Here is a 27756-nt window from a genome sequence, read left to right as displayed (position 1 = left end):
GTGCTGGAGCTGTGGCTTCTTGGTTCACCCTACTTTAACACATTTCTCTCTCCTCAGGGAAGCTGCAGTAGGGAAGAATTGGGTCCCAGGGATTAAACTTGTCAAGGCAGCCCTAAACAAAAGGCTCTACAATGTTTGTCTACCCAGAACTTTCCATACTTGAGTGTGGGCATTAAGTATTTCTTCCCTCATAGTCTGCATTTTATTACTGTGATTATTTCTGATGGGTAATATAATTGCCACCATCACCACCGTTTATTTAAGTGTCTGCTTTGTGCCAGAGATTTTTATCCGGTTTTTACTGTTGATCCTCACTCACTGCCCACACTTGGAAAAGGAGGAGGCTTAGTGAAGATGTGGCTAACTTGGGGCTACACAGCTAGAAGCTGATAAATCTAGAAGTTTGACCCAAGTCTGCCCCTTCCTCAGTATTCCCTCTCCCTACTTCCCTTCCCTCACTTCTAACACTATAGCTTTCCCCCTTCACTTTCCCCCTTCTGGCAAACCCACTTCTTCTCCTCATTCAGTCACTCATTCTTCAAAGCTGCAGCACTGCTGGAATAAAGATGAAACTTTGGGACACACAGTGAAGACACAGCTACTTCCCAAGTAGAAAGATTATACTGATTTGGGCCTAATACCGTTGGCTCAGCGCTCCAACTGTCGGAGTTTATTTTTGGCAACCCTATTTAATCCTGATTTGACTCTCCCTCCCCTCAGCTTGCGTCCCCAAGGAGGTAAGGTTCAAACCAACCTATCTTTTGGTTCTTCCATCTACTGAACATGTTTAGATCATCAGTGGATGCCTCTTACTCTGTGCTTGGAGTGTAAGTGAAGATGGTCCTTTCGGTTTCGTCCTCCTTGGTCTTTTCCTTCATTTCAGTCTAGATGTCATTGACCTGGTTTCTGGCCTTTGGGCATTTTGTCTCGGCCCAGACAGATGCTTTTCTGTAGCTGCTCTGTGCTTCCGGCCCATTCTAGCTGGCATGCCTCTAGGGCCATGTCCATGTGGTCAGTGCAAAGCTTTAGTGTCGGACAGATATGGTTTTGGGTCTTGCTCTGTTACTTGCCAATAGGGTGACTGTAGGTGAGTCACCCTTTCAGCCTGTTCTATAGTTTCCACATGCTAGATTTGTCTGATCCTTTCTCACCAGCATTATCGAACTTATTCTCTTGGCTGTTCTCTTCCAGTAATCTGGAAGTCAAATTGGAAGGCTTGATTCTGATTGAATGTTTTGGGGAGGGATTTTCCCTGGGGGTTCCCTGGGTGTTTGGGTGGCAGTGTGTCATGTCCCACTGTCAACGTTGCTAAGCTTGATCACAGAGTTAGGTGGTGATGGACATCTCCACCTGGAAGGGACCTCTCCCTCTTGCTACTGGTGCATAACATATGGCGCCATTCTTTGGCACCAAGATAATGTCCAGCTCCCCACCATTCTGTCTTCCACTAGTGGCTTTAGCATCTATTAATGATTCAGTTTTTCATTTTGATTGGTCTCAACTTAAAAGAACTATGTTTACAAACAAGGATTCAGTTATAAACTTGGAAGATCTATTACCTCCCATGACCTTAAACCCACATGGGGAAAACTTGGGTCTGTATTGAATTAGTTGTCAGATGCAGGGTTGAAGCAGGAGGAAGGAATGGGCAGAGAAGGAACTGTGCATGGACAGATCGGCGGGACACGGGCCGGCCCTGCAGTGGGTCACATATGCTAAGTGTTAATCGCCGCTTCAAGCCTGTAGGAACACCTTTCTTGTGTCTTCTTCCAGGTTGCAGGAGAAAGGAAGGGCAGGTGTTTTTAGCAGAAATCAAGGTAGAACTTGGTAGCTGTATTGCCCCTAGAAACTGGAAGATGGGTAGGTGTGGAGGTCGCAATGGATCTTTCTTAACTAAGTTTGTTTTTGCAGAATTCTATGTGAAATTTACTCATGTGCTCGAACTGGCTTCTTGAAACAGGCTGCCATTTGGATTGGGGACTGATTCATATTGTGGGCTTCTCTAGGACTTTTGAGAGTGTGTGAGAAGTTTCTGAGCCCAAAAGGCTCCTTTTTTGGCACTGTAGCATCTTTCCTATTTCGGCATCTCAAGAATCTGGGGGAGCCATATAAAGATCAGAAACAAGTCTGGCCCTAAAGGCTCCCTCTGACTTGGTAATTCCAGCGAATTGAATGCTGGCCCAGTCGGATGAGACCATATAAAGAGGCTGTTTCCTGAATTTCCCGCTCTCTGCCTCTCACAGGCTCCTTTCTGTGGAGAGCTGGTATTTGAGGACCGCAACCACCAGTCACGTGCTTCCAACTCTTTACTCGCTGTTATTCCTGCCCCTGTTTTATTTTTGGACAGAACACATTTTTGCTTCTCTTCAGGAGCTATGCGGGGTCCTGCCCCCTCTGTCCATCAGGCGGCGGCCCCGGCAAGCTGTGCTTATTTCCCACACTCAGAGACGTGACTCCAGCTTTCAAGAGAGAACACCAGGGATGCACGGCCTAAGGGCCACCGTCACCCGTTCCTATTTCTGTCCCTCCTGGTGGTGCACATTTTAAGACTCTTTCTTTTTTTAAAACAAGATTGGGTAATGTTACCTGGCAGTAAATCTGCCAAAATTGGAAATCGTTTTCACAGCCGTTGTCTTGGGGCTGTGCCCCTGACTTTCAGAAGCAGAGCAATTTAAAGAATAAACTGGGACTTGGGGATTCTAGGATCAGGTCTGCTTTCCAGCTTTTTTCGCTTGCTCCCATCCACTTTCTCCTCCCTCCTCTTTAACTCAGAGCAAGTAGATTTCTTCCAAAGTGCTAACTCAGATGGGTAAGGCTTCTCCAAGTTTTTGGTCCAGGAGAATTCTGGAGTTGGTATGCTTGAGAATGAAAAATATATTACCACCACTGTTTTAGCCTGCCTATAGATTGTTTCTACTTTCAAGGATGGTGCAAAAGTAAATTTCTTTCTTTTTCCTTTAACTGACAAGGCTGTTACACAGAGAACTCAGAAAGTTTTGAGAAAAAGTAAATTGCACATTCCTGCTTCCTCTTGTATGTCCATACCTGATGGGCTGGGCTGAAGAGGGAGAAGCCTGGCCCAAATGGAAGGATCCATACTAAAGGATTACAACTTCCCAACCCTGAAGGCAGGGGCAGGAGCTCTGACTGTTGAACTAGGGAGGGCATTCAGGCCCCCAAGTCCCCTGCATCTAACCTGTCACCTTAGGAGGGTGAAGCACAGAGTTCTGGCAGCAGAGCAGCCACAGCACTGCATGGCCTTGGGTGTTCAGTGTTTCAGATTGCTCTGGGAGGGGGGGAACTGGATGCTTTTTGAAACGGGGCTAGATGTCTTCAGAGTCTGCAGGGAGAATAGTTAGGCATAGGCATTCTGGGGCTGCTTCTTGCCGAAGAGCCAGCCAGAGTTTTAAGTTATATTGCTAAGACCAGTCATCCACTTATATCTCAAACAGATCATTTGCACCTAATTTCAAGCTACTGCATTATGATCTGGTAGTATCAGCTTCCACTGAAGGCCTGCATTGATGTTAAGGAACGCAGACCACCCCCCCCCCGCCCCCCAATTTTCCCCAGTGGCCCTTACCAGCCCAATGATCAGTTAACAGCACTTGCTGCCCTGGGGTGCTGTGCACTGTCCTAGTTTCCCTGTGCCCTTTGGGTCTGGTTGCTTCTGGAATGCTTTCCTTTTTCATTTCTGCTATCTGCCCAATTCAGGATAAGCCTCACTCTTTCTACTAAGCTTCCTTGATCTCTCCTTGTCCTCAGAACTTCCTGAGTTGGTATAAGTGTCTAACTTGCCTACATGTATTGCAAGTTTTTGCATGCTGTCCTCAGGATGCCCCAGGATAAAGTGGCCCAATAAAAACCATCATAGGTAACCAGAAAACTATAAAACTTGGGGATCCCCATGACTGAGGGATCCCTCCTCAGCTTCACCTCTGGATGCTGGATGCAGCTTGTCCCTGGAAGGACTCTGGGTACCTCGCCCTCAGCATCTACCGGTGTGCTCTCTTCAGATTAAGCCTGACCTCCAGTTTCTAGATTTCCCACAGACCATATGCACTCTGAATTCGGCCTCTTCTCAATCTCATTAATCTCGAGTAACATCTTTTTTTGTTTTTTTAACTCATGTAGCGTGCTTAGGATAGTGTCACCTCCCCACAGAAGGAACAAAGTTGACCTCTGGGGGAGACCTTTTATAACTTGGTAAAAGTGTTTAATTGAGTCTGTCTCATACAGACACGGTATTGCGTGTGACCCTAACAGGACTCATAGTGGGAGTATTTACAAAGACGAGGTCTTATCCTTGGTCTCAGAGTACTAAATGAGAAGCTTCCCTATTAGGACCGAGACATCTCCCAGCCACTGCCCATGTATGACCTCACAGAGAGCTTGCCTGCCCCCTCCCCTCCGCATCGCCTGTCTGCCTGCTGCTGAGGTCGACGAAGACCCCGTGCGGAGCAGGACAGCCATAGCCTCTGCCTCGTTTTGCACAGAAAATCTCTTTGACCCTCTTCCCCTCCTGGCAGGCTAGGGTGCTACCAGAGAGGCAGGAAGGAAAACGTATTTTGATGTAAAATAGAAATATCAAAAAATAGAAATGTATTAGGCATATCAAGAAGGTGTTTTCTTAAAACATCACATGTTGAGCTTGAAGCCATGGACGTAAAGGAAGCTGCAATGACACATTTTCATCTAGGAGTCAGCAGACCACATCCTCCTCGCTCAATTTGGCCTGCTGCTTGTTTTTGTAAAGTTTTATTGGAATACAACTACATCCATTTGCTTCCTTATTGCCTGTGACTGTTTATTACCCTGAAGCAGCAGAGTGGAGTAGCTGCAGCAGAGGCTGTATGGTCTGCAAAATCAAAAATACTCACCGCCTGCCCTTTACAGTAAAGAAAAAGTTTGCCAGCCCCTGTTTTAGTACATTATATCCTTAGTATTTTAGTACCTTATATCCTTAGTAAGGATATACCAAGTATATCCTTAGACTGAGAATGACAGTTATATGAGGCTCTCAGGAAAAGTTGATATTTCAAGAAATAGTCCTAGGTGAATGTTGGGTGGGTCAGTATAGGAAAGATTCTTTGCTGTTTTACCCTACTGGAGTGGTTCAGTGGATTACTTGATGTTCCTTTGGAATTTTCAGTTGAGCTGTGCTGGCAAGAATGCCTGCAGCTTGGGTTTCTGAGGGTCTCCATAGTAGGTGAATGCGTACTGCCCCAATAACTTGAGTAGATTTTTAAAAAATATTTATTTATTTATGCACACAAGAACGGGGGTGCAGGCCAGAGGTGTGGGGGGTGAGAGGATTCACCAGAGACAAAGTGGGGAACAGAACAGGCAGATCGACTGAAATACACTGCTGAGGGGAGCAGCGGGCAGACAGGAGAGGTCTGCTGTGCCATGTGGGTAGCTCCCTGGCCAGGGATCGAACTGGTGCTGCAGTGACTGCAGACAGCTTCATAGGCTGCGTCTTAAGCCCTTGCACCACCAGGGAGGCTCTTGAGTAGATTTTTAACATAGTAGACAATATTTATTGTCTTTTAAGCAAGGTTCTCTGGTATATCTTTATTACACCTCTGTTTGTACAAGTAATATAAGTTGACTGTAAAAAATATTTGGAAAATATACAACAACCCAAAGAGGGAGACTCAGAATTGCCCAGAATTCCTTCAGTCACTGGGGTCTCCTCTTCCTAGCGTACTTACAGCTAATTAACACCAGATAATAGGTATTCATGAGCTTCCCAGAATCAGAAGTGTGTAAAATGAACTTTTTACAACTTGACATAGATTGAACTTTCTCCCGTCACTAAGCATTTTTTAACATAGCTTTTTTTCATTACTATGTAGAATTTTCACATGCGCAGCCTGTGATTTACTTGGTTCCTCGTTGATGTCCATTTTGGTTTCCAACTATTCATTATTCAAAAATGGCATTACGTTTCTCTCTGATTATTTCCTTGGGATAAATTCCTGGGATTAGAATTGCTGGCTTAAAAAAGTATGAGCATTTCTAAAGCTTTCAGTAGACATTGCCAAATTGCCCTCCGGATCTTGCCAATTTATATACTCACCAGAAGGGCATGAAAACGTCCAGCCTTTCCTAGCAAATCAGAAAGGTTACTGTATGTTTATTCGAAAGATCCGGATAGGTGAATGTTGGCGGAGGTGCATGTTGAAATGACAGTGGTGAGTGACCCTATTTATTTTGTCTTCTTTTTCGTGGCAGGTGCCCCCTCCCAAGCCACCCCGCCGACAAGGAGGCTGGGCAGATGACTCCACCAAGGCCTACAAGTGAGTGCGGGCAGCTCCTGAGGGTGGAGGTGTGGGCTCTTTGTTTTCTGGGGTGTTCTTTTATATTTTATAACAGTTTTATTGAGATGTGATTCATGCTCTGTACAGCTCACTCATTGAAAATGTACATTTTGGACATTCTCAGTATTTTCAGAGTTGTGTCATCATTGCTATCAATTTGAGGACATTTTTATTATCCCCCAAAGAAACCCTGTTTGCATTGGCGGTCGCTGCCTGTATTTTCGATCTCCACAGCCCTCGGCGCCTCCCAGATAGCTTTATGTGCTGTGAGCGGCCCGTTGCCATCATCTGAACGGAGTCAGGCGTCCTGTGGGGCCGGCCTCCCCCTGCATAGTGTTCTCACAGCTCACCTATAGCTTAGCATTTTGTGTTCTTCTCAGTGAAATTTTCCAAACAGAACAGAATTGTCTGCTGGATGACAGATCATTTTGGTCCTTAATCCCTAGCCCTGTCTCAGATGAAAGGTAACCCCCCAACAAATAAAACCTACAGGAGTGGGTGACTTTCTCCAGCTGAATTAACTACTTCAGATTTACTCAGGAGGGGATTTCTCTCAAAGGCTAGACTTTGCTCTAGTTTCCTTCAGTGGTGGTTGTATCCATCCAGCACTAGCAGAATTACATATTGTCTCCAGTTCTTATCCTTTCTTGCTTTTTTCCTCTCCCCACCCCTCTCTTTCTCTGTCTGTCTGCACACACGCATGCACGCTTTTGTTCCTCTCTGAATCATTTGAAAACAAGTTGCAGAAGTCAGAAGTCGTGACATTTTACCTCTACGCACTTCACCGTGATTCTGCCAAGATTAAGGACATTCTCCAAATAATCACAGTATTGTCATCACAGCTATGAAGATTCATAATGATTTGATACTATGTAATATGTAGTTTAAATTTTCCCAGCTGTCCCAGAGTTTCTTTTATAGCTCCAGCATCCAACCAGAGTCCACACATTGTGTCCAGTAGTTCTGTCTCTTTTGTCTGTCTTAGTCTAAATACTCTTTCCCCTCCTAACCTCCCTAAAACCTTGATATTTTTGAAGAATCCAGGCCAATTGGCTTATAGGATGTCTCCTGTTCTGGATTTCTCTGACTGTCTCCTCATAATTAGGTTCAGGCAAGTACAAATGATAGCACATACTTCTTATCTCAAAATGGTGTAGAGGCTGTACTCAGACCTCTCACTCCCGTGCTCATTACCCCTCATTCCCAGCCATCCCCTGTGGGTAACCTGTCTTAGTTTCTGATTTATCCTTCCTCTACTACTTTTTACAAAAAGAAATAAACATACATACGTGAGTATTTCAAGTCATCCTTCTTTGTTTCCTCTATATTAGGATTCAGCAAACTGTGGCCCACAGGCCAGCTGCCTGTTTTTATAGATTGAGTTTTATTGGGACACAGCCACACCCTCTCTTTTTAAAAATTTAGCTCTCTGATGCATGTGGAATTAATTCCGATGATGGTATGAGGTATGGATCCAGTTTTCTTTTTTTGAAATTGTTCTTGTCCCAGCCACTTATTTAAAATGCCCTCTTTGCCCTTCCATTTCTGCATCATTGCATGTGCACCGACTTTGGGACTTGCTCTTCTGCACCAATGGTCTGTCTTTCTGTTCATATGCCACTACATACCACACTGTTTTCTTTGTAGAACATAACACTCATTTTTAGTGTTAACCAAGAAGGGGGCTTTGAAATCTGGGTCTCAGATGCAAATGAAAATCTTATAAAGGAATCCCAATTTTAAATTATTAGGGCTATTTTAGGCATGTAGTATTGGGAATTTATTTTCAAATATAGCAATGGGACAAAGCCTCTTATGTATCAAATGTTTACCCCTCAGTGAGTATATCGGTGATTTCTCCAGGTCCAATCAGTTTTCTCTCAGAGAGGGATACTTCTCTGTTTCATGTGTTAACTTGCTCGCCCCTCAGCCTGTGGCCTGTTCTGACCCCCGGGAGTGCCCACGCCTCATCTTCCAACCTTCTCACTCCTCTGTCGACACTAAGTCTCCAGCGATCTTGAACGGTCTTGGTAGTTTAACTTTCCCCTGCACTCTGGGGGCACCAAAATTTCTACCTCTAGTCTAGTTCTTCCCCTGACTTTGACCTGTTGTCCTGTGACCTTCCCATTTGAACATGTGACTCAGCCCTGACATGTCCAGATCAATCCTTTTACTTTTCACCCCTTCTGCCTATCTCCAGCCTTCGCCTCCCAGTGATTCCCTCAGGTCTCCATCTTCCCCACCGCTCAGACCGTCCACTTGGGACTCACCCCGGACTCCTCTCTGGATCTCAGCTCATGTCCAGCCTAGCAGCAAGCCGTGTTAAGTCTGTGGCTGAAGCACATCTGTTGTCTGCTCTGCCAGTGCCCGGCCGTAGCCCCCATCATTAACAGCATTGGCACAAGTGAGAACCTCCTGATCGGCCCTCCCCGTCCACCCTTGTCTCCCTCAGCCTAATCTCTACATAGCAGAATAACCCTCTTCAGACATAGATGAGGTCATTTTGCTTGTCTGCTTAGAACCCTCCAGTGATGTTGCTTGCAGTCAAAGTAAAGCCCAGCTGAGTGGCTTAAACAACAAATACTGGGCCTCTCTGGTGGCGCAGCAGTTGAGCGCTGGGCTGCGAAGCTGCCCGCAGCCTCTGCAGCACTGGTTCGATCCCCAGCCGCCAGCGAGGGTCCCACATGGTGCGCAGACCTCTCCTGCCGCCCGCTGCTCCCCTCAGCAGTGTATTTCATCAGTCTGCCTGTTCTGTTCCCCGCTCTGGCTCTGGTGAATTCTCTCCCGCGCTTGACTGTACCTAGTGCTTGTACAAATAAATAAAGAAATCTTAATAGATAAATAAATAAATAGAAAAGAATCTTTAAAACAACAACAACAACAAATACTCACCACTCACTATTGCATAGGCTGGAAGTAATGCATGAAGAACCCTCACCGTGGTCTCCACTCTCTGACGTCATACATGTAGAGTAGCACCTCACACTCCATGTTCCCATTTTCTGCTTTATTTATCACCGCTGACCTATATGCATATGTCTGTGTATGTATATACATTGTCGTTTTCTCTTTAGTATGAGTTCCATGAGCAGAGACAGACTGTTATTTACATACCCCTGGGTACCTGCTGCAATGCCAGTATGTAATAAGCACTCAGGGACTGTTGAACTAATGTATAGTCAGATAATTGCTTTTCTTTGATCCAAGGTCAGGTGCCAGTGTGATCAGGTTCTTGGTGAGGGCCTCTTCATGGTTGTGTCCTCATGTAGCCTTCCTTTGTGCATGCATCTGCACATATGCAGGGAAAGAGATCTGGTGCCTCTTTCTCTCTTTATAAGGGCACTAATCCTGTCATGGGTCTTTGCCTCCCAAAAACCCCCCACCATTGCATTGGGGGTTAAGGCTTCAACATATAAATGGGGGGCTATACATTCAGTCCATAGCTACCTCTTACTGGTGCATCATCCCAACCTGCCATGTCAGGTAAGCCTTGGATGAGGTAGGCACCCTTCTGCATGGGAGGTAGGGGGAAAGTGAGGCTTATGAGGTCTGGCTCTTTGTTGCCAGTGGGGGCAGGCTGTTTACATATCTGATTGAGGAGCTCAAAGCCAAGGGGTAGGAGTTTCCCGGGAATACCTTTGCTTTGTTTGAATAACACTGCCCACGATAGAGACAACACAGCAGGGGTCAGCCACCTTGCTGGCTGGGGCTGTCAAGTGCCACCACCCAAATGCTCACCAATGAGCCACAGGAAAGGGCTGCCTTGAGGAATTGCCTGGAACCTGGGTTCGCTACCTGTGCCTTCTCCTGCCACCAAAGACATAGCTCTTCCGAAGAGTCCGTCTTGGAAACAGGCTGTCCTTGGCACTGAAGTTGCCTGAGGTGGGACACTGATATGGCCAGGGGGAATAGAGCTGAACAAGAGGCAAGTAGACTTGGTAAAGAGAGGAAGGAAAGGTAGTCTGATTAAGTTTTGTCTCAGAGTGTCTGTTTTGGGGTTTGTCCCTGCATCGATCTGCAAGGGAATGAGGCAAGTAATGGCCCCTCAGGGACTTTCAGGACTTTGCTCTCAATGTCAGCCGTCATTTTCAATCACCCTCTCCCTCCCAGCCATTAATTTTGGCCCAGGATCATGGGGACTTGTCCATCTATCACTCCTAATTGACACTAAATGATCTGTCAGTTTATTGATGAACGGCAGGAGTGGAATTGTCACAATATATTTTACTTTCTAACAACTCCTCCTGACAATTTTACCTTGTCCATCTCACTCTCCTCACATAAATCTCCATTGGCCGCCCGTTCCTCCTCATGGGCTGTTCTGGTGCCAGCCACTTCCGCACCATCTGCACGCGTCAAGGACATCAAGATGGCGGTGGGACGGCCGTGTGCCGGTCCCGCGCTTGCCCCTCCCCCCCCCTCCCCTCTTTCTCTCCCTCTTCTTAATTTTTTTTTTTTTAATGGCATAGATGTTTCAAGAATACTAAAGGGCTTCTGTCCTCTCCCTCTGTGTCATTGCCATCCCGGAGTCTCTTTACCTTCTTGTTAGCAGCGAGTAGTTAATTCTTATTAGGCGACAAAAGTGTGAAAGGCAAAAGCTCCCGGGGCTTGGTGGCTCCCCGCTCTGCAGGCACAGGTGCAAACACATGTTTTGTCCTTCCAGGCCAGCTCTTACAGGCTGTCCATCCCCTCAGCAGCCAGTTCCTTCACAGAGGGCCGGTTAGTCAGCGCTTCCCCACTGGTGAGCCAGACGCGGCCCTGGGGGTGCAGGTGCCGTGATGTGGGTGCCGGGGATGCCGAGAGTGCGCTGCCAAGGCCCCTGGGCTGTCACCTGTCCCCTTGAACTCACGCACCTGTCCATCCCAGATTTCCATTCAAATGTTGAAGTGTTCGTGTGTGGAAAGAGAGGGGGCAGTACAGGCCTAGGTATAGACAAGGTCATTATGCATGGATATGAAAAGCACTTTCTCTTTTATGAGGCCAAGGATGAGCAGACGAGCCTGACAATATATGGAGAATGTCATTGCCCTCCTCTCTCCTTCCTTTCTTGCTGAAGGCAATTTTGGTTACCTGAAAAGGACTGTTTTTGTTTACTAACCATATCCCGTGAACATGCCTAGCAAAATTAATCATGATTCTTTAGTGTCATCTGGTAGCCAGCTCCTAGCCAGGTACTCCCGCCGTCTCGATGTCTTTTACAGTTGGATTGTAAAAAGGACGAACCCAGGTCCACGCTTTACACGATTACGTGCCCCTCCCTGTCCCCGACTTTTAAAAATTTTAAATTTTTTTTAAAGGAACTTGTCCTGTGTTGTGTCTCATGTTCTGGACCCGGCTCCTTCCTCCTCCTTCCTCCCCAGTCACGATATGTCACTTGTTCCTCCATTTCCTTGTGGCAGTCGGATCCAGGCTCACTGTTCTGGCGGGATCCTCGGTAGCCGGTGCTGGTCCGTCCCCCTGTGTTGCATCTCGAGCCCTGGGCTCAGAGGGTTCCTACCTCAAGTGAGGCTGTGATTGATTGGCGGGCCCAGGAGGTGACTTCCACGTCCCCCACCCGGCTCCCGCCCAGTGGTCTCAGCGTCCACTGGCCATCGCCACCTGGAGCCATGATTTTGTCAAGACTGACCAAATGGTGATTTTTCCAATTTTCACTTTTTAACAGAAATTCTTCAGTGAAGAACTCTCTCATCAACTGGTTGGCTGACTAGACGGTAGTGTATACTTGCAATCCTGCCTCCTCCCCCTGCTCCAGTCTTTATTTAGAAAAATTTCAAATTTGTAGAAAAGTTGCAAGGCCACAAGCACCCCTGTTGTGAATGCTTTACCATGTGGCCCTTTCTTCATTCTTGGCTTTTTTGGTTTTTATTGTTTCCCGAACTGTTGGAGAGCTGCAGCTGACTCTGCGTTTTCATTATTCATAATGAACGCGTAGTGGACTTGGCGAGAGATATTTATTTGTCTTTTTTGCATCTGCTCCTGTGGTGCCTGCACATGTAGGTGCCCAGTATCTGTTTGATCAGTGAGAGAGCTTTGGACATTCTTTACAGAGCTCCAGTAATTAAAAAGGGCTCGGGTTTCCCTGAGTCATAGCACTTAATCTTGACCTTCAGATTTCATCAATAAGCACAGTTTTGTTTAGGAGCGTTGGGAATTCACATTCTACCTGCAGCCCTTAGCCACCAAAAACCTACAGTGGCTGTGGTGTGGCAGGGGCCCTGGGCACCATGGCTGAACTGTCAGTCAGTCATCAGCTAAGTGTCCAAGATTGGATGAAATCAGAGGAGACTGATCCATAGCAGATGGTGAGATGGTGAGTAGGGAAGGTCCCAGGGGCGAATTTTGCACCCATTTCTATTACTGTGTCCAGGGTGCTTCTGTGACACTTGGGTGGACTCACGACAGCTCCCTGCTTAGACCCTGTCTCGACTTCTGTCATCAGTGCTGCCACCCACACATATGTTTTTCCTCCGGTGGCCTCTGAGACACGGCATCTTCAGGGGACATGGATTTAGGGCCAAACAACACCATGTTTTTGAATTTTCACCCGACACCTGTTTGTTCTGCATAGGCTCCCCAAAGAGTAATTTTCACTTTGCTCTCAACTTATGTTCAGAGCCTGGACAGAAAGACGGTAGGGGAAGAACTAGATCGTTTTTATTTTAATGGCTTAGAGAATTCTTAATTGTATTGTTTATTGCTGGAAATCATCTGTGTTCAGTCGATTTTGAGTATGAAAGAGCACCAGGACTGTGTACATTGCAGCGACAGGTGAAGAGTAAGTACCCTCACCCCAGTAGAGAAATGTGTGGGGTGTGTCAAGCTGGTTCTATCCTTCTGTCTTCGTTTCCTCCATCCTTTTCTATCTTTAAACACTCATATTGTTTTGGCAGATTTCATTTGTTCTGGCAGTGGATAGACAGGGAGGAATCAGAACAATGGATGGTAATGGCAGGATTGTCCCGTCCTACGCAGGACAGGAGATACTGTGCACAGCAGGGAGCTACTGTACTGCCTGTGGTCATTCCTCTGGGCAGGGAGAAGGAACTCCTCTGCTCTTCCCAGCTGTACCAAGGGAGCACCGTCCCGCAGGGAGAACCCCCAGCACAGGCCCTAACTTTGTTAGAACCACTTCAGTAAGGACAGTATTCTGTCTTCATGGAGTCGGGTTGCTTTGCCCTTAAAGCTCAAATGTAACTAAGTTGAGAGAAAAATGAATCATTTCTCTCAAGGGCGGGGCTGGGAGCCAGAGCAAGAGCCAGAGAAGAGAGGAAGCAGAGATGGTAAATTCTTAGGTTTTAGTCATTGTTTAACCTTGTCTTGTTTTGAGATATCAGAACTCTTAGTGAATTGTAAATAAGAAGTATGTCTAGGGCAGAATTCAAAAGGTAAAAGAGACGGGATGTGAAGTGCAAGTGAGTCTCTCCCTCTGCTGCCCCTTTGGGCCCCCAGATTTCTTCTTGGAGGCTGCCCCCATTTACCAGTTGTTTGCGTTCCATACAGAGATATTCCAGCATTGTATTCCATCCTGATTCCCAAAAATACAAGTTGACATCTTCTTTTACTGCCTCACACAGATGGAAGTATCTCTTCTGCAATTTTCCTTTGTCATATTTCCTGAGGCCCTTTCTGAATCTCAGCAGAGAATGAAACTGCCTGACTTTTATGGGCTGTGTAGTGCTCCAAAACTGCCCATCCGTAAAAGTCACCCTGGACAGACCATAGATGGGATTTTCTCAGGTTGAGGCAGACTGCCAGTAACGTGTAATTTTACCATAACGTGACCCTTTGGAAAATACCGTTAAGGCTTTGCCTGTGGTACATTTGACCCTGAGGCTAGGGAAGCGTTATGTAGTGTGCACCAACCTTTCTCTCACTGAGGTTTTTGGAGGGCTGGGAGTAACTTCATGTCTTTGCATGTGGATTCACAGTGATGTTTGGTTCCCAACAAGCAAGAATGTTCTGCGTACAGTCATCGCAGTTTAGGGGCCTGGATGTCTTGTCTAGTGTCACAAAACCAATTTACTTATGCAAATGACTAAATATGAAATAATTGGAATCTTGCAATTCTGTCAAGTGCCTCCCAGTTGAAGGTGATAGCAGTCTGTTCGCGGAAGCCCCATGTGGAGGAGCATTTGGACCCTTCACTTCCCACTCTGAAAGTGGAGCAGTCTTCCTGACAAGCAGCCCTGGTCGGTTCCCTCCCTGGAGCAGCGGTGAGTACCTGCTGCCCAGGGAGGAGGGGAGGTGTGCATGCAGGGGCTGGGAGGAACGTATTCCATACATGTGCACCAGGGACAGGACAGCGAGGCCACACAGCAGGCCCACACAGGGTCCACTGGCTGTGTGGCTAAGGGCCCAGGTCGGTGTACTGCTTCCAGGCGGCCTAGGGGAGGCTCTCCTCAAAGCTGGTGATTTGAAACCCTGGCCTCCACTGTCCCCAGAGCTTCCTTTTAGGCCATCAGCTTTTTTTTGACAAGTTAAGTGACCGTTGAATTTATCTTGCGTAACTGAAAACCATGAGTGGTTTTTGAGTGGACTCTTAGCATGTCCCATAAAGGCTCAGACTTTTGGCCCTTTATAGTTTCTTGTTCCAGGGAAGTACAGCTTCTCCTGTGATTAGGGCTGGTCGTTTCTGGGAGCCAGGGCTAGGACTGTAGAGTCAGAGGGCCTCTGAGCACCAGCAAAGAAGGGGCAGGCCGACAGAAGTGCCCCTTTCAATGACAGCAGCCAGAAAGCAGCATCCTCGGGCAGGCTCCTTCCCTGGGGACCACCACCTCGTGCCGAGAGAGGTCTTCAAGCTGGAAGGTTTCCAGCCAGTTTTGTTCAGCCGCCTCTAAACTCTGGCATCTCTGCAAGTGCTGCCCAGGGCCTGCTTGAATCCCTCATTGCTGGGAACTCAATGGAAGTGTATGTTTTAGAAAGTCGTCTTTAGTTGTGTAAGCAAACCAAGAGCACGTTAATGATGTAAAAATTCAAACAAATCAGATAAAGCTGAATTTGCCTAAAACTCTCTCTTCTAAGCCTAGTCAGCTCTCTAGAAGTAACTTCAAGAAATAGTTCGTTAGCATCTTTTACCAGCAACACACAGTGTATATTTTTGTACAATTTGTATACATATAGCATATAAACATAATTTTATATTTACACTACTACGAACTACATATTTTGCATAAATGGAATCATAATGTGTGCCACACTTTGCATTTTTTACCTTATTTTTCTAACTGCGGATTTCATAATTCCCTGGTAATGGTGCACTTTTTCCTGTTGGTGGGCATTTACGCTATTTCTAGATTTTTTGCTTTTAGCCACCCCTCTGATTTTTTTTCAAGCAGCTTAAGTCTTTAGGAAGTTTGCAGCTTCATCCTCTGACCTAGATTTTGCCCTCTGGGGACACACTACAACTGTGTGGACACCCCACATCTTGTGCAGCCCACTGGTGTGGATGAGAAAACACACACACACACCAATTATTGTGACTTTTTTGCCGGACACTATGCTGATCACAGTGTCTTCCTTCATCCTCAAAACACCCCCATGAGGTAGGTGCTATTACGTCATTTACAGATGAGGAGGCAGAAATTCAGAGAGGTCAGATAACTTGCACAGGGTCACACAGCTCGTGAGTAGCCAGTCAGAAGTTGACCTTCCTGTTCTCTGTGCTTTGCCCTTTCTGCTTCAGAGCCCATGGCCCCTGGGCCTTTGCACGTGGCAGAGCCTCAGCAGATGTCCCCTAGGACTATGTTGACATATCTCCAGCATGCTCAGCCCGTGGGAAGAAACGCACGAACAAGTGTGTGACCCATACCCTCTGAACCTGCTTTTTGGCCTATGTGCAGAGCTGTACCCCAGCCAGCTGCCTGACCCTGAGACAAAGGCGAGTGTGAAGGCTGCAGCCTGCACTTAGGGGCACAAGCCAAGGCCATGCCAGTCCTGCCATTAAAAGGCCTAATTAGGCTCGTCATTAAGTTCAATTAGGCATTGGAAATGATCTTCCTTCTAACCCTGCAGTGCCCTCCAAGAACTGGATCCATTCCCAGACAGGCAGCTCGGGAGCCAGTTCCAGGTACTGCTGGGGAGCCCTAGCAGCCCCGCCTCTGGTTTCAGGCTCCTTTGCAAGACTGGGGGCGGAGTGGTCCAGAGGGTGCTCAGTCCAGATCAAGGTGGTCCAGGTGCATTAAGTACAGTCAGGGGTCTGGCTGCGTCCTAGTCCCCTCCTGCCTGTCACTCGCTCTGTGGCCTTGGGGCAAGTTTTCTGGACTCCTTGGGTTCACTGAGGGGTTTGGACTAGTTGGCCTCAAAGGTCTTTTCTTTGCTGTCAAACATTTTGATTCTCAGGAAATCCCAGGTGTATAAGCCTGGGTGTGTCCAAGATTCCTTCTCCCCGAGCGCTGAGCTGAGAGATAGGTCCTCAAGGAGAGGGTAGGTGTAACCTTGTGCTTCTCGCTCAGCACCCTTGGGCTCTGTCTCTTCCGTGTCAGAACGAAGTGGTCTCAAAGGCCCTCTCTAACTGAAAAAGTATGGTTGACCTTCTGGAAAATGCTTTCTACATGGCTGCTTCAAAATCGTCATTTTAGTAAATGAAACAGGTCAGTCCATTTTAGTCAGTGAAACAGCTGACAGACATCAAGGGGGGACAGGCCTTCCAATCACAGGGGCCGGGAGTGTGGAGGCAGGGAGGTGCCGGCATGTTGGAAACAAGCAGGCCAAGGTGATGGGAGCCAGGGCTTGCCTTGAGAAGTAGAAGGAAGCAAGCAGATGAAGTAGAGAGGCCTGTCCAGGGCCTTGAACTCCAGGCCTGTGCAGTATTGTTTCACCATAGAGAGCTGCCAAAGGGCTGACCGTGTGGCCAGTGATGGAGGGACACCTCATGCCTCCCCTGAGTGCCTGTGGATGTGGTCTGGACTGGGGGCAGATGTGAAGCGACATCCGTCTCTCCCCGTGGAATGTCCTCTTCCAGCGGCACTCCCCTTTTAGATGGTCCTGCTCTAGAGGCGGCTGCCAGTGTTCCCCCCGAGTTTGCAGCAGATCTCGGTGATCTCTCTCTTTTGTGTCCTGAGACCTGCACTCCTCTTGTATCCTCTTCAAATCCTGCCGTATGTTAAGGTTAACTAAGATTATGTGAGGTTGGGTTTTCCGCAAGTCGTGTTCCCCCTCGAAGGGAATGATTTTCTGTCACCACTAAATGTGCTGTATTATTGAGGTTGCATTTGGCTGCACGCAGCAGAGAACCCCATTCCCGGAGGCTTCGTGAGGGCCAGAACTCTCGCCCACCATCTCCATTTAGCACGTGGCTCTTTGTCATGCTCGTGCCTGCGGTTGTGTGACGACTGCTAGACCACCAGCCCTTACTCTGCTTTCAGACTGGGAGAAGGGAGAGTGGCATGGAGGTGAAGGTGAAGAATTTGTCTTCTGGAGGTGAGGGAGTGGGAGGTGCTTCCAGGATGACCCCATCTTCCTCATCTGAGAGAAATGAAGCCTATGCCCACCCTCAAGGCATGAGGCTGGGGAAGTGGATATTTAGTTGGGCTCATTGCCAACCCCAAATGTAATTGGGGTTTGAATCAAGAAGAAGAGGGGGGGATAGCTTTTGGGGAGGATCATGTTTTCTGTGGACTGCCCTATCGGGCTGAGGCCAGAGGTCCCTGAAGGACTGTCCTCTAGAGACTGTCGTGCTCTGGGGGTGGGGGAGGGGTGTCCGGTATACTGAGTAGCACAGAAATTGCTTCACCTAGTTCTGTAAGCTTCCCAGAAGTAGGGACTTCTTCAGAAGGGGTTCAAAAGCCAGGAAAGGGTGCTTTTCTAACAGAAAAAAGAACGGAAGGCCTGAAATGAAGGATGGGAACCAAGAAGCAGAGAAATAAAGCAGGAGATGAAAACTGCGATGGGGCAGTGAGAAGCTGGAGGTGAAGCGGATTTTGTGGCGGGAAGCAGTGGTGTAAGAGGTGTAAGAGGGCTGGGTGTTGGGGGCACACCTCATGGGCAGGCTGCCGGCATGTCAGCTGCGGGGGCCAGGTGAGTTCAGCTCAGGGCAGCAGGGACTTGGGGGGAGGACGATGGGTCTAGAAGAGAAAGTGTGAAGCAGCTCTGCTGGGCACGCCCCACAAGCCGTCTCTGGGGTCCAGTTCCGGAGGTGAGGCGGAGAAAGAGCATCTGAAGCCAGCATTGGCAGCTCGGGAGCGGAGACAGAGGGAAAGAGAACAGCAGCAGCAGCGCCGCCACTGGTGGTAGGAATCAGAGAAGTAGTGAAGCTCCTCGCAATGGCAGCAGGAGCCTTTGTGCACCGTGCAAAGCAAAGTGCTCTCTGCTTTACGGGAAATAACTTGATTCTTGCAACTTCCCATTGAAGTGGGGTGTGGCTTTACCACGGATGGTGCAGAGTTCACGTGACCTGCCCAGGTCACGTAAGGGAGGTTGCTGGTGGCAGCGACGCTCTGACTTGAATACTGATTCCAGAGCCCGGACCCGGAGCTGGAGCCACTGCTTGACAGCTGGGCAGAGCTCAGCACCCACACCGAGGCTGTCTGGGCCCCAGGGGATTGAGCTGGGGCGCTGAGTCCTCCCAGCCCTGGGCACACAGGGCTGGTTTCTCTGTCACCCCTGTTTGGAGCCTTGGAGGGTTCAGCAGGTGCAATTGCTTGGAAAGGAAGAAAGTCACAGCAGACAAGTGGGAAGGTAGAGCAGGGTAGCTGTTCAGGAGAGGCGTATAAACCAAGTCACACTTCCCCAGGAGACTGGGACCGCAGTGGCAGGATTTGACAGCAGCTAAGAAAAGAGAAGGGAGGATCAAGACGCAAAGTCTTGATCTTAAGTCAGAAAAGAATTTGTGCTGACTTTGTTGTCCCTAAAAATGATTGAATAGGGAGAAAATGTCATTGTTTTTACTTGCCCCTTCCCCCCATGTTTTTGAGCTCTCCACACCAGCATTGTACAGCGATTGAAATTTAGGGCTGGAAGGACTTGCTTGGGGGTCGTCAGGACAGGGAATGGTAATAACAGAAAACAGATGGGGTGAGGGCCAGGCTCGGGAGAGGCCAGGCTAGCGGTCATTCCCAGAACCGGGAGGGCCCTGAGAAGTCACGGAGTGTGGCCCCCTCAGTGTGGAGATGGAGAAAATGAGGCCTGGGGCTGTTGACTCAGTTCTAGAATCTCGGAGTTAGAAAAACCCATAATGTCACCTTGCCCCACCGCCCAAGGTCAGCCAGCTAATTAGTGTAATAGAACGTGCCTCTCATTCTACAACCATGCCCATCCTCAAGGCCTGAGAGCCGCACGCATTTATCTCAAGTTCATGAAAAGGCCATGCACTGCACTATTTGTGTAGGAGCGAAGCTGTTAGAATAAAATTGTCTTTCCTGCTATCCTCCGGGACCCTCGCAGAAATGAGATGTTGATCATATGAGGCAATCTTATTGAACCAAAAAACTTTCAAGGAAGAAAGTTGTGTCCCCTGAGCCAGACGGTCTCTGCAAAGGGGGCCTTGCTGCTTTGCAGTGCGAGCAGCTCCATGCCAAGAGGGGACAGCTGGAGACGCCAGCCATGGGTTAAAATTCCCCCGACATAAATGATCTCCTTGTTCTCCCTTTGATGGATTCAGCCTCTCAAAAATAAAATGCATCTGTGAACATCACACCTACTTCTTCCCTTTTCTTTTTAGTTCTCTATTGAGAAGTAACCCAGTGCAGTTTTAGTATGAAAGCAGCAGCTTGGGCAGCTGTAGTTATAAATATGCACACGAAATAGAGCCCCTCTCTTCACCTTGGTTTTGTTCTAGTCTGCTGGGTCTGCCAGTGATTTTGACCTTCTTCACCCATGTGACCCTCACCCTATTTGCTCACTGGTGGGAATGTGGGTGTTTATACAAGAGGCTGTGTTTTGAGGTGTCAGGGTATCCTTGGTTTATCTCCACCAGCAATCTTCAGGCTGCGGGCCCAAGACCTCCAGAGGGCTGTCACATTTGCCCTGTGCCCCCCCTGATACCTGCACCCCAGTCACCTCTAATGGCATGGCATCTTCTCTTTGAGCCCCCCACCCCTTGGGTGAATCTCAGTGTATTCACAGGGTTGGGGGGTGGCATGCCCTCACCAGATGTACCAGTGGGGCAGAGAAGACAATGAGAAAGTAACTGGAAGGGAGTCTTCACAGGCTTCTCCATGACAGAGAAGAAAATTCTCTCCAAGAGAAGTGAAACGCAGCTCATTCAGTGATTAAAAATGGTCTAAAATAGGGGCCTCCCTGGTGGTACAAGGGTTTAAGACACAACCTATGGAGCTACCCACAGCCACTGCAGCAGCAGTTCGATCCCCGGCCAGGGAGCTACCCACATGGTGCAGCAGACCTCTCCTGTCTCACCCACTGCTCCCCTCAGCAGTGTATTTCAGTAGATCTGCCTGTTCTATTCCCCACTCTGTCTCTGGTGAGTCCTCTCACCCCCACACCTCTGGCCTGTACCCCAGTTCTTGTATGCATAAATAAATAAATCTTTTTAAAAAAAAGTCTAAAATAAAGGGTTCCAGAAACTCTGATAAGAGTTTTGCTCTGGACTTGTAGACACATGATTTCCACTTGTTTTCAATCACCATGCACTCTCTTCTCACTGTCTTTATGGCCACATTTCCCGGAGCCTGAGAACAATCTTCTCTTCTCCTTTAGCTTCCAGCCCCTCTGACCACATTAGTGGGGACGTCTGCATTTGCAGCTGGTGTTTCTGTAACACCTTCCTGACCTCACTCATCTACCTTTTTTTTTTCTTTTTTTTAAGATTTATTTATTTATACAAGCACTGGGTACAGTCAGAAGTGTGGGAGGGTGAGAGAATTCACCAGAGCCAGAGCGGGGAATAGAATAGGCAGACTGACGAAATACACTGTTGAGGGGAGCAGCGGGTGGCAGGAGAGGTCTGCGCGCCATGTGGGACCCTCGCTGGTGGCTGGGGATCGAACCGGTGCTGCAGAGGCTGCAGGCAGTTTCGCAGCCCAGTGCTCAACCACTGCGCCACCAGGGAAGGCCCTCATCTACCTTTTTAAAAAGAAAGAATAAGCCATAGGCTCAGACTTTTGGCAAGCAGCACTGTCTAGCCATAACAAAATAAACTTTGTGGTATTGTAGGACTGCATTGTTTTTTATTTCTACCTTTTATATGACTGATAATGCTCACTTTCCGCTGAGGATTTAAAGTGTTCTGTAAAAATAAATTAGTAAAAGTAAAGAATCAACTTAAAAGGTGTTAAGTAGATGCAGAAAACACACAGCTCTGGAAAATTCAGGCAGGGGCTCTTGAAAATGGCACATCTTTGGGAAACATGTCTTCCCAGCGGCCTTTCCTCCCAGCCTTCACCCAGCAAGAGGAATAATAGACCTTCCACGGAACCATTCTGTGCTGCTTTTCTGTTGTGTTAGGAGGTGGGTTGCATCTTCTTCATTGAAACCTCTCTTTAAATTGTGAACTTAAGTAACTTGAAGGGGGGGAAAGGAACCCAGAGAAAATTCATTGCCTGCTTCTTATTCCCCCTCTGTCCCCAGCCATATCAGTGTATGTATTTATAGAGTGGGTACCAGCGTGTGAGGGCATCATGTTCAAGTCTGGTGGCTTTCCCAGCCAGCTCGGGTGCCGTGCTCACTGTCAGCCGCCACCTTGTCTGCATTTCAATTCCACCAGGTCCCCTGCGTTTTCTGTCCACCAGCCCTTTCATGCGCCATGCCTCCACACGGGTTATTCCTGCAGCTGGAAAAGTCCTGCAGCTTTCCTGCCTGGTGCAGGCCTACTCCTCTTTCCGATGGCGTTGTCTAGGAAGTCTCCCCAGCTGCCCCCTACCTCAAGGACTAGCTCCCTCTTTAGTGGCCCCGTAATACTTTGCTTACTTCCACCTGACTTGTCCTGTGTGGGGTGCAGCAGAACCGGCTGCAGATGGGAGATTTCGAGCCTTGATTTCTAGTTCCAACTCTGTACCCAGCTAGCTTGGAGGCTTTTGTTAGGTCCCTTTAACAACGCCGGTCTCCATTGCCTCATCAGAAGACCCCAGGTGACTGGTGGTGGGAGTCTCAGCGCTGCTCTTGAGTCTTCTGGAAGTAACTGACTTTTCTCCTACCAGATCGCAAAATCCTGAGCAAGAGATCCAAAAGCCCAGGACCTACCAATAGGCCTAATAAATAGTTATTCAATAAGTTTTCTGGATAAAATAATGTCCACGTGAGAGACCTAAGATCTAGAGTTTTGAGCCTTTTAAAATTTTTTTTGATAGAATGTACATATAGACACACCTTATTTTTAATTTTTTAAAACACTTTTTAAAAAATTACTTATTTTTGCATCATCATTCACTTTTGTACGATGTTTGATTTCTCCTCTCCAGTGTTGTCCCCACACTTGCCACCACCAAGACACCCCTGAACCATCACCATAGTCTTTTGGGCAATTCCTTCCTGTTTTGATCCCTCGCCCCCACCTCCCTGCTGAATGTCTCCAATTTCTAGTTTGCCTGCTAGTTTTGTCTTTTTTTTCCTGATCCCTTGTATGGTTTCCCTATGTCCCTTCTATAAGTGAAACCATCCAATATTTTTCTTTTTCCTTCTGGCTTATGTCAACTGAGCGTAATCCCTTCCACCTCCATCCATGTTGCTGCGAGTGGCAAAAGTTTATTTTTTTGATTGCTGAGTGGTGTTCCATTGTATACACACACGGTAGATATCCCCATAACTACTTTTAGCTACTGAAACTTTATAATCAATATATTTCAACACTTTTTTCCCTCCTGATAAATGCTTATGAGTGAGAATCGGAACAGAGGTGTTATTTTGAATGTGACCAGCAGGGGGCACACTTCATCCAGAAATTGCCTTGTGATGCTCTATACTTATAACTTGATAGGGCCTGCCGGCAGTTTTCATCTTTCTACTAGATGCTGTGTTGATTATACTGGCAGGGGATAAATATACCTAATATCATCTAAAACCCCAAGGTGTCAAAATCTGGGTGCGGGGGAGTTCTTGCTTGCCTTTAAAAGAAGGGAGAAAATACATCCCTCCAAATACATACAGGACACAGTGCAGAGGGACAGTAAGAAGCAGGAATGGAAGGGACTCCAGTTTCAGGAGAGAGTGAAATGAGGAGAAGTTGATCGGACAAGGAAACCACAGTTCATGAGAAGTGTCTGGCTTTTAATCAGCGTTAGAGGGGTGGGGACATCTTCGAGCAGAAGCATCCCAGTTCCAAGTCTGCCACCTGGTACTGAATGGACCCGGTGGCTGAGCTCGTGCCAAATTTGGATTCCGGTGTGGAGGCTCATTTGGCAGGTCCTATGGCTTATAACCAAGCAGAGCCTTGGTTTGGGGGTGCCTAGCGAGGCAATGTGTGATGTAGGACAGTTCCTCCCCTTGCTGGCTGGGTAAAACCCACCTGGGTGAAGTCTAGATGCACTTGTGAGGATTTATTGGCCATGTAACAATTATGAGGCTAGGAAAGCTTGTAAGAAAATGGCATTTTGACTACTTTTCCTTGAGAGGAACGGTGTGTTTGAAATTGTAAGGTAGTTTTGGCGCCAGTTTAGTTGGTGTCTCGTCCCTGTTCTTCCCCTTGTCATTCGCTTGCCCATTAATTTGGCTCCTGCCTGCAGTTTCTTCTTTTCCTCATGTGAGCCCTTAATGTGACTTTAGCCTTTCTCTCCTGGACAAAAAGTCGTAATAGGAGCCATTGGTCCAGACCCTCCACTTCCATGACCAGGTCAGAGAGGGCTGGACCAGCAGAGGGCCTTCCCGGGACAGCCAGGGCTCCAGACGCTGGGCACTTTGGTCTATTTTAAGCCTCTTGTGTCTTGCAGTGGGGAGGTGAGTCTAGGGTCCAATCTGTGCTGAGGATATGAAGAGACTTCAAGGACACTTCCCCCCATTCATCCCAGTTATGTCCCCTGCTAAAATAGGTTAACGGTGTCTAATTAACCACTGAACATTGTCATGCGACATAAAGACAGCATCCTGGCTGTTCTCTGAGCCGTGGTGCTTTATCTCCATTTAGATCTCTGCAGTATTCCATTAAACTCGAGAGAAACATTTTAACCGAGGTGATGTCTACATTAGGGCTGCCTTTCACCCTTCAGCACGTAACCCGTGTAGCCGCTATCTGGGCCTCTGCCTGAAGCCGCAGAGGACAGAGCAGGCCTGCTCTGCAGGTGCTGAGCGGTTGACAGCACAGCCCTTCTTTACCACTGAAGACCAGACCGGGTGGTCGTCCTGATGGCTGCAGTCCTGGGATGCACCAGTGGGATTCATTTGTCCTCAGCTGACCAGATCCTGCCCCTTGAATCGTCTCAAAATGCCCAACAAAAGGACTTGCCTCTGCACCTTTCCTGAAGGAAAGGTGACTTAGCTAGATGGGGCCTCTTTTCTGCTATGACTCAAACTTTCCTGTTGTGCATAAAATATGCTTAGAAGTTGCACAGGACAATTAAGCCAACACCAGCTACCAAGTCGTCAGGCCCGACAAAGCCACAGCACTACTGTAAGTTGAAACGGGCTTGTCACGAGTAGTGCAAGTTGGATTTGGAGCAGAGTCTGGGGTGCACGGACCCTGCCTTATGGAGCTGCCCTTGTGCCCGGCTCGGGTCAGCGCTAGGAACTGGGCTCTGGCATCAGCCCAGAGCTTGCTGCAGTATGAGCTGGGTGGTTACAGAATCACCTGTAAAGTGCAGCCAATGAAATAAGATAACATACAATGCTGTCTACATTAGATTTAAGTAATAGTAACATACAACTACGATAATTAACAGTGTCTACCCCCAACAAGCTCAGTGAATGTTTACTGTTGTTACCAGTCATCGGCCTTCCTCAGGCAGGATGGGCGCCTGGGGATGGGCTTTCTGGGCCAAGGAGGAGAAACCCAGCCTGGGTCTTCAGGAAGGGGAGCTGGAAACCAGGAGGGAACCGCCAGAGGAGGGACTGGCATTTGAATGAAGGCCACGCCCACAAGCTTGACAAGCAACTTCATGGCAAGCATTTTCAGGGATTTAGAAAGGGCTGGACAGGGGCAGCTTTGCTTCCTGCCCGCCAAATCACCCAGCAGGCCCAGTGCATCTCGCCAGCGAGCAGGAAGCCAGTGAGCCCTTCCTGCTGTCGCCCCATGGACCATGGTGGGTGGCGAGGGAGAACATGGACTCTCATTGTCCCGAGTCAGAGCTTCATCCTGCAAAATGGCCTGCACAGCCAGCAGGTGATGGAGGAGCTCATTGGGAGAAACCCAGCATTTAATTAACTTTTCAAAATGCTGGTTCAGCAACCTCCACGTTGTACATTTTGCATATTGAACAGGCACCTCTAATCAGACCTGAATCGCTTCTGGGCCTGCGAGGGTGCGAGCACCTGTTTGGTATTTATGAACATCCTGGAGTCCTGTCTGAATTTCAGGACAGCCAACTCAGATGCCCTAGAAATGGAGGCTCTGTGTGTGTAGCTTCTCCTGCAGGTCCTGTTTTGTTTGCACAAAGTAGACAACTCAGAGAGGAACTTGGGGTGGCTTCTGTCTGCTGCTTGGCAGTAGGAGAGTGCAGCCTACTTCTTGAGAGGCGGTGGAGGTGGGCAGTGGTTCTCATTTGTGTGACTGGGCCCCAGTTCTAGAAGTTACTACCGCTGGAGGCCCCAGGTACGACCCACACATGGACACTGAGCAGACTCCCCAGGGGTGAGTCTGTTGTGCCCACTGGTAAGAACTGGTCTAAAAGATTCTCTGTCTGTCCCACCCATTGCCTTCCGTAAATCTGGATGATCCAGAAGGTAAATCCAGCACAGTAAATCTAATCAGATGTCATGGTGCCCTGGGGACAGAATGTCTGCTGTTGAGAGGGCTGGGGATGGTGTGTTTGGAATCTAGGGTGGAGGCCAGTGAGGACTCCTCTCAGGGTCTCTCAGTGGCTCTGTGAGTTGGCGAAGCACACACACCGTGCCCAGCATCCCGTCTGTGAAATGGGCCACGAAACCCTCGGGGCTCACCCGCGCTGATAGAAGGTGTGAGTGATGAGTGCCAAAGTGCGCCTTCATGTGAAGTGGTCTTGCCAGCGTTGTTATAATCCTCATCTTCCCAGACCCTCAGCAGCACTTCTGGGGAGAGGTGCGTGAAGAAGCGAGAAGCCTGCACACAGCTGAGCACAGCTCTGCAGATGCCCGCGGGGCGCTGGGCCAGGTCACACAGACTCCTTGGCAACCTCGGTTTCCCCGGAAATGTGTCTGTAAAGGAAGAAGATGACCTAGACCCCCCCCCATTTCTCTACATCAGCTTGCACCCCATACAGGCGGAGCTTTAGCCCCAGTCCTCTAGCTAATCTGCCCTAGGGGGCTGTGGTAGGCCGCTGCTTTTTCTTTTTAAAATCTTGTCACCCACAGTTAAAATATACCTTCTGCGTGTGGGGCTGTAGCTGTATATAAAACCGAAAGGCAAGTTTGTGCAACACTTGTCCTTACTATTTTCTATTTTATGCCATTATTCCCCCCACCCCACCCCCCAAAACAAGGACAAGAAAGGCAAGTGGTGATTCTCTGAATTGACTTCATGACACTCACGGGCACAACCTGCACATGGGATCTTGGTGCTGATTCTGAGTCTCAGGCAGGTAAAGGCAGTTTGATGTAGGGTTTTACTTAGAATAACTTATTTTTTTAAAGATTTATTTATGCATACAAGAGCTGGGGTATAGGCCAGAGATGTGGGGGTGAGAGGACTCACCAGAAACAGAGTGGGCAACAGGACAGGCAGATTGACCAAAGTACACTGCTGAGGGGAGCAGCAGACGAGTCAGGAGAGGTCTGCTGCGCCATGTGGGTAGCTCCCTGGCCTGTGGGGATGGAACTCTTGCTGCAGAGGCTGTGGACAGCTTTATAGGTTGCATCTTAACCCCTTGCACCACCAAGGAGGCCCCAGAATAGCTTCCTAAAACATTGCTGAGATACTTGTGCAGATTATTTGCATTTTCTATAGAGAAGTAGACTCCCTGTTAATTCCCCTAAAATAGGCTTCACACGTAGTCTCCTTTTTGCCCTCTGATCTTCATAGCCAAATAGCTGTGGGACACAGTTCACTTGCCTCTTCATTTCTACTTATAAGAAAATCAGCAGTGCAGGTTCAGTGATGAGCTGGTACTGGACCCCCCCAATGTGGGGAGGACAGGAATCCAGGCTTGGGGATCGTGTGTGTGTGTGTGGGGGGTGGCTGGGGTGGGGGGAGGTATCCATGACACAGCTCCCCTAGCTTCCCATGAAGAAGTGCAATCAGGGTTTTGGTACAAAATCTCCCAATTTGGGCAACAAATTCACAGCAAAACCAAACCAAAATAAACAGCTATGTGGTCCAGACCAAAGTCATCTGTAAGTGAGATGATACCGGGAGGAGGCCAACTTCCTCAAAGGCTGGGTGTTCCGTCCCGGGCCTTGCGTGGGTCCCCACGAGGCTTTC

At 48.2% G+C, this 27756-nt stretch overlaps 1 protein-coding gene across 1 annotated transcript in view; it reads left to right on the top strand.

The window, feature by feature from the left end:
- Positions 1 to 27756, top strand: part of IFT43 (intraflagellar transport 43) — a 78023-nt gene that overhangs the window by 18858 nt on the left and 31409 nt on the right. The window contains exon 3 of the mRNA XM_037503826.2: positions 6238 to 6302. Coding sequence (XP_037359723.1) covers positions 6238 to 6302 — 65 coding nt within the window. The remainder of the gene's footprint in view (positions 1 to 6237; positions 6303 to 27756) is intronic.

The sequence above is a fragment of the Talpa occidentalis genome, unplaced genomic scaffold, assembly GCF_014898055.3.
Source record: "Talpa occidentalis isolate TD23 unplaced genomic scaffold, MPIMG_talOcc4v2.1 talOcc4.11, whole genome shotgun sequence".
Classification (NCBI taxonomy): domain Eukaryota; kingdom Metazoa; phylum Chordata; class Mammalia; order Eulipotyphla; family Talpidae; genus Talpa; species Talpa occidentalis.
The sequence above is the reverse complement of the archived record's forward strand: the minus strand, read 5'-3'. Positions and strand labels throughout refer to the sequence as shown.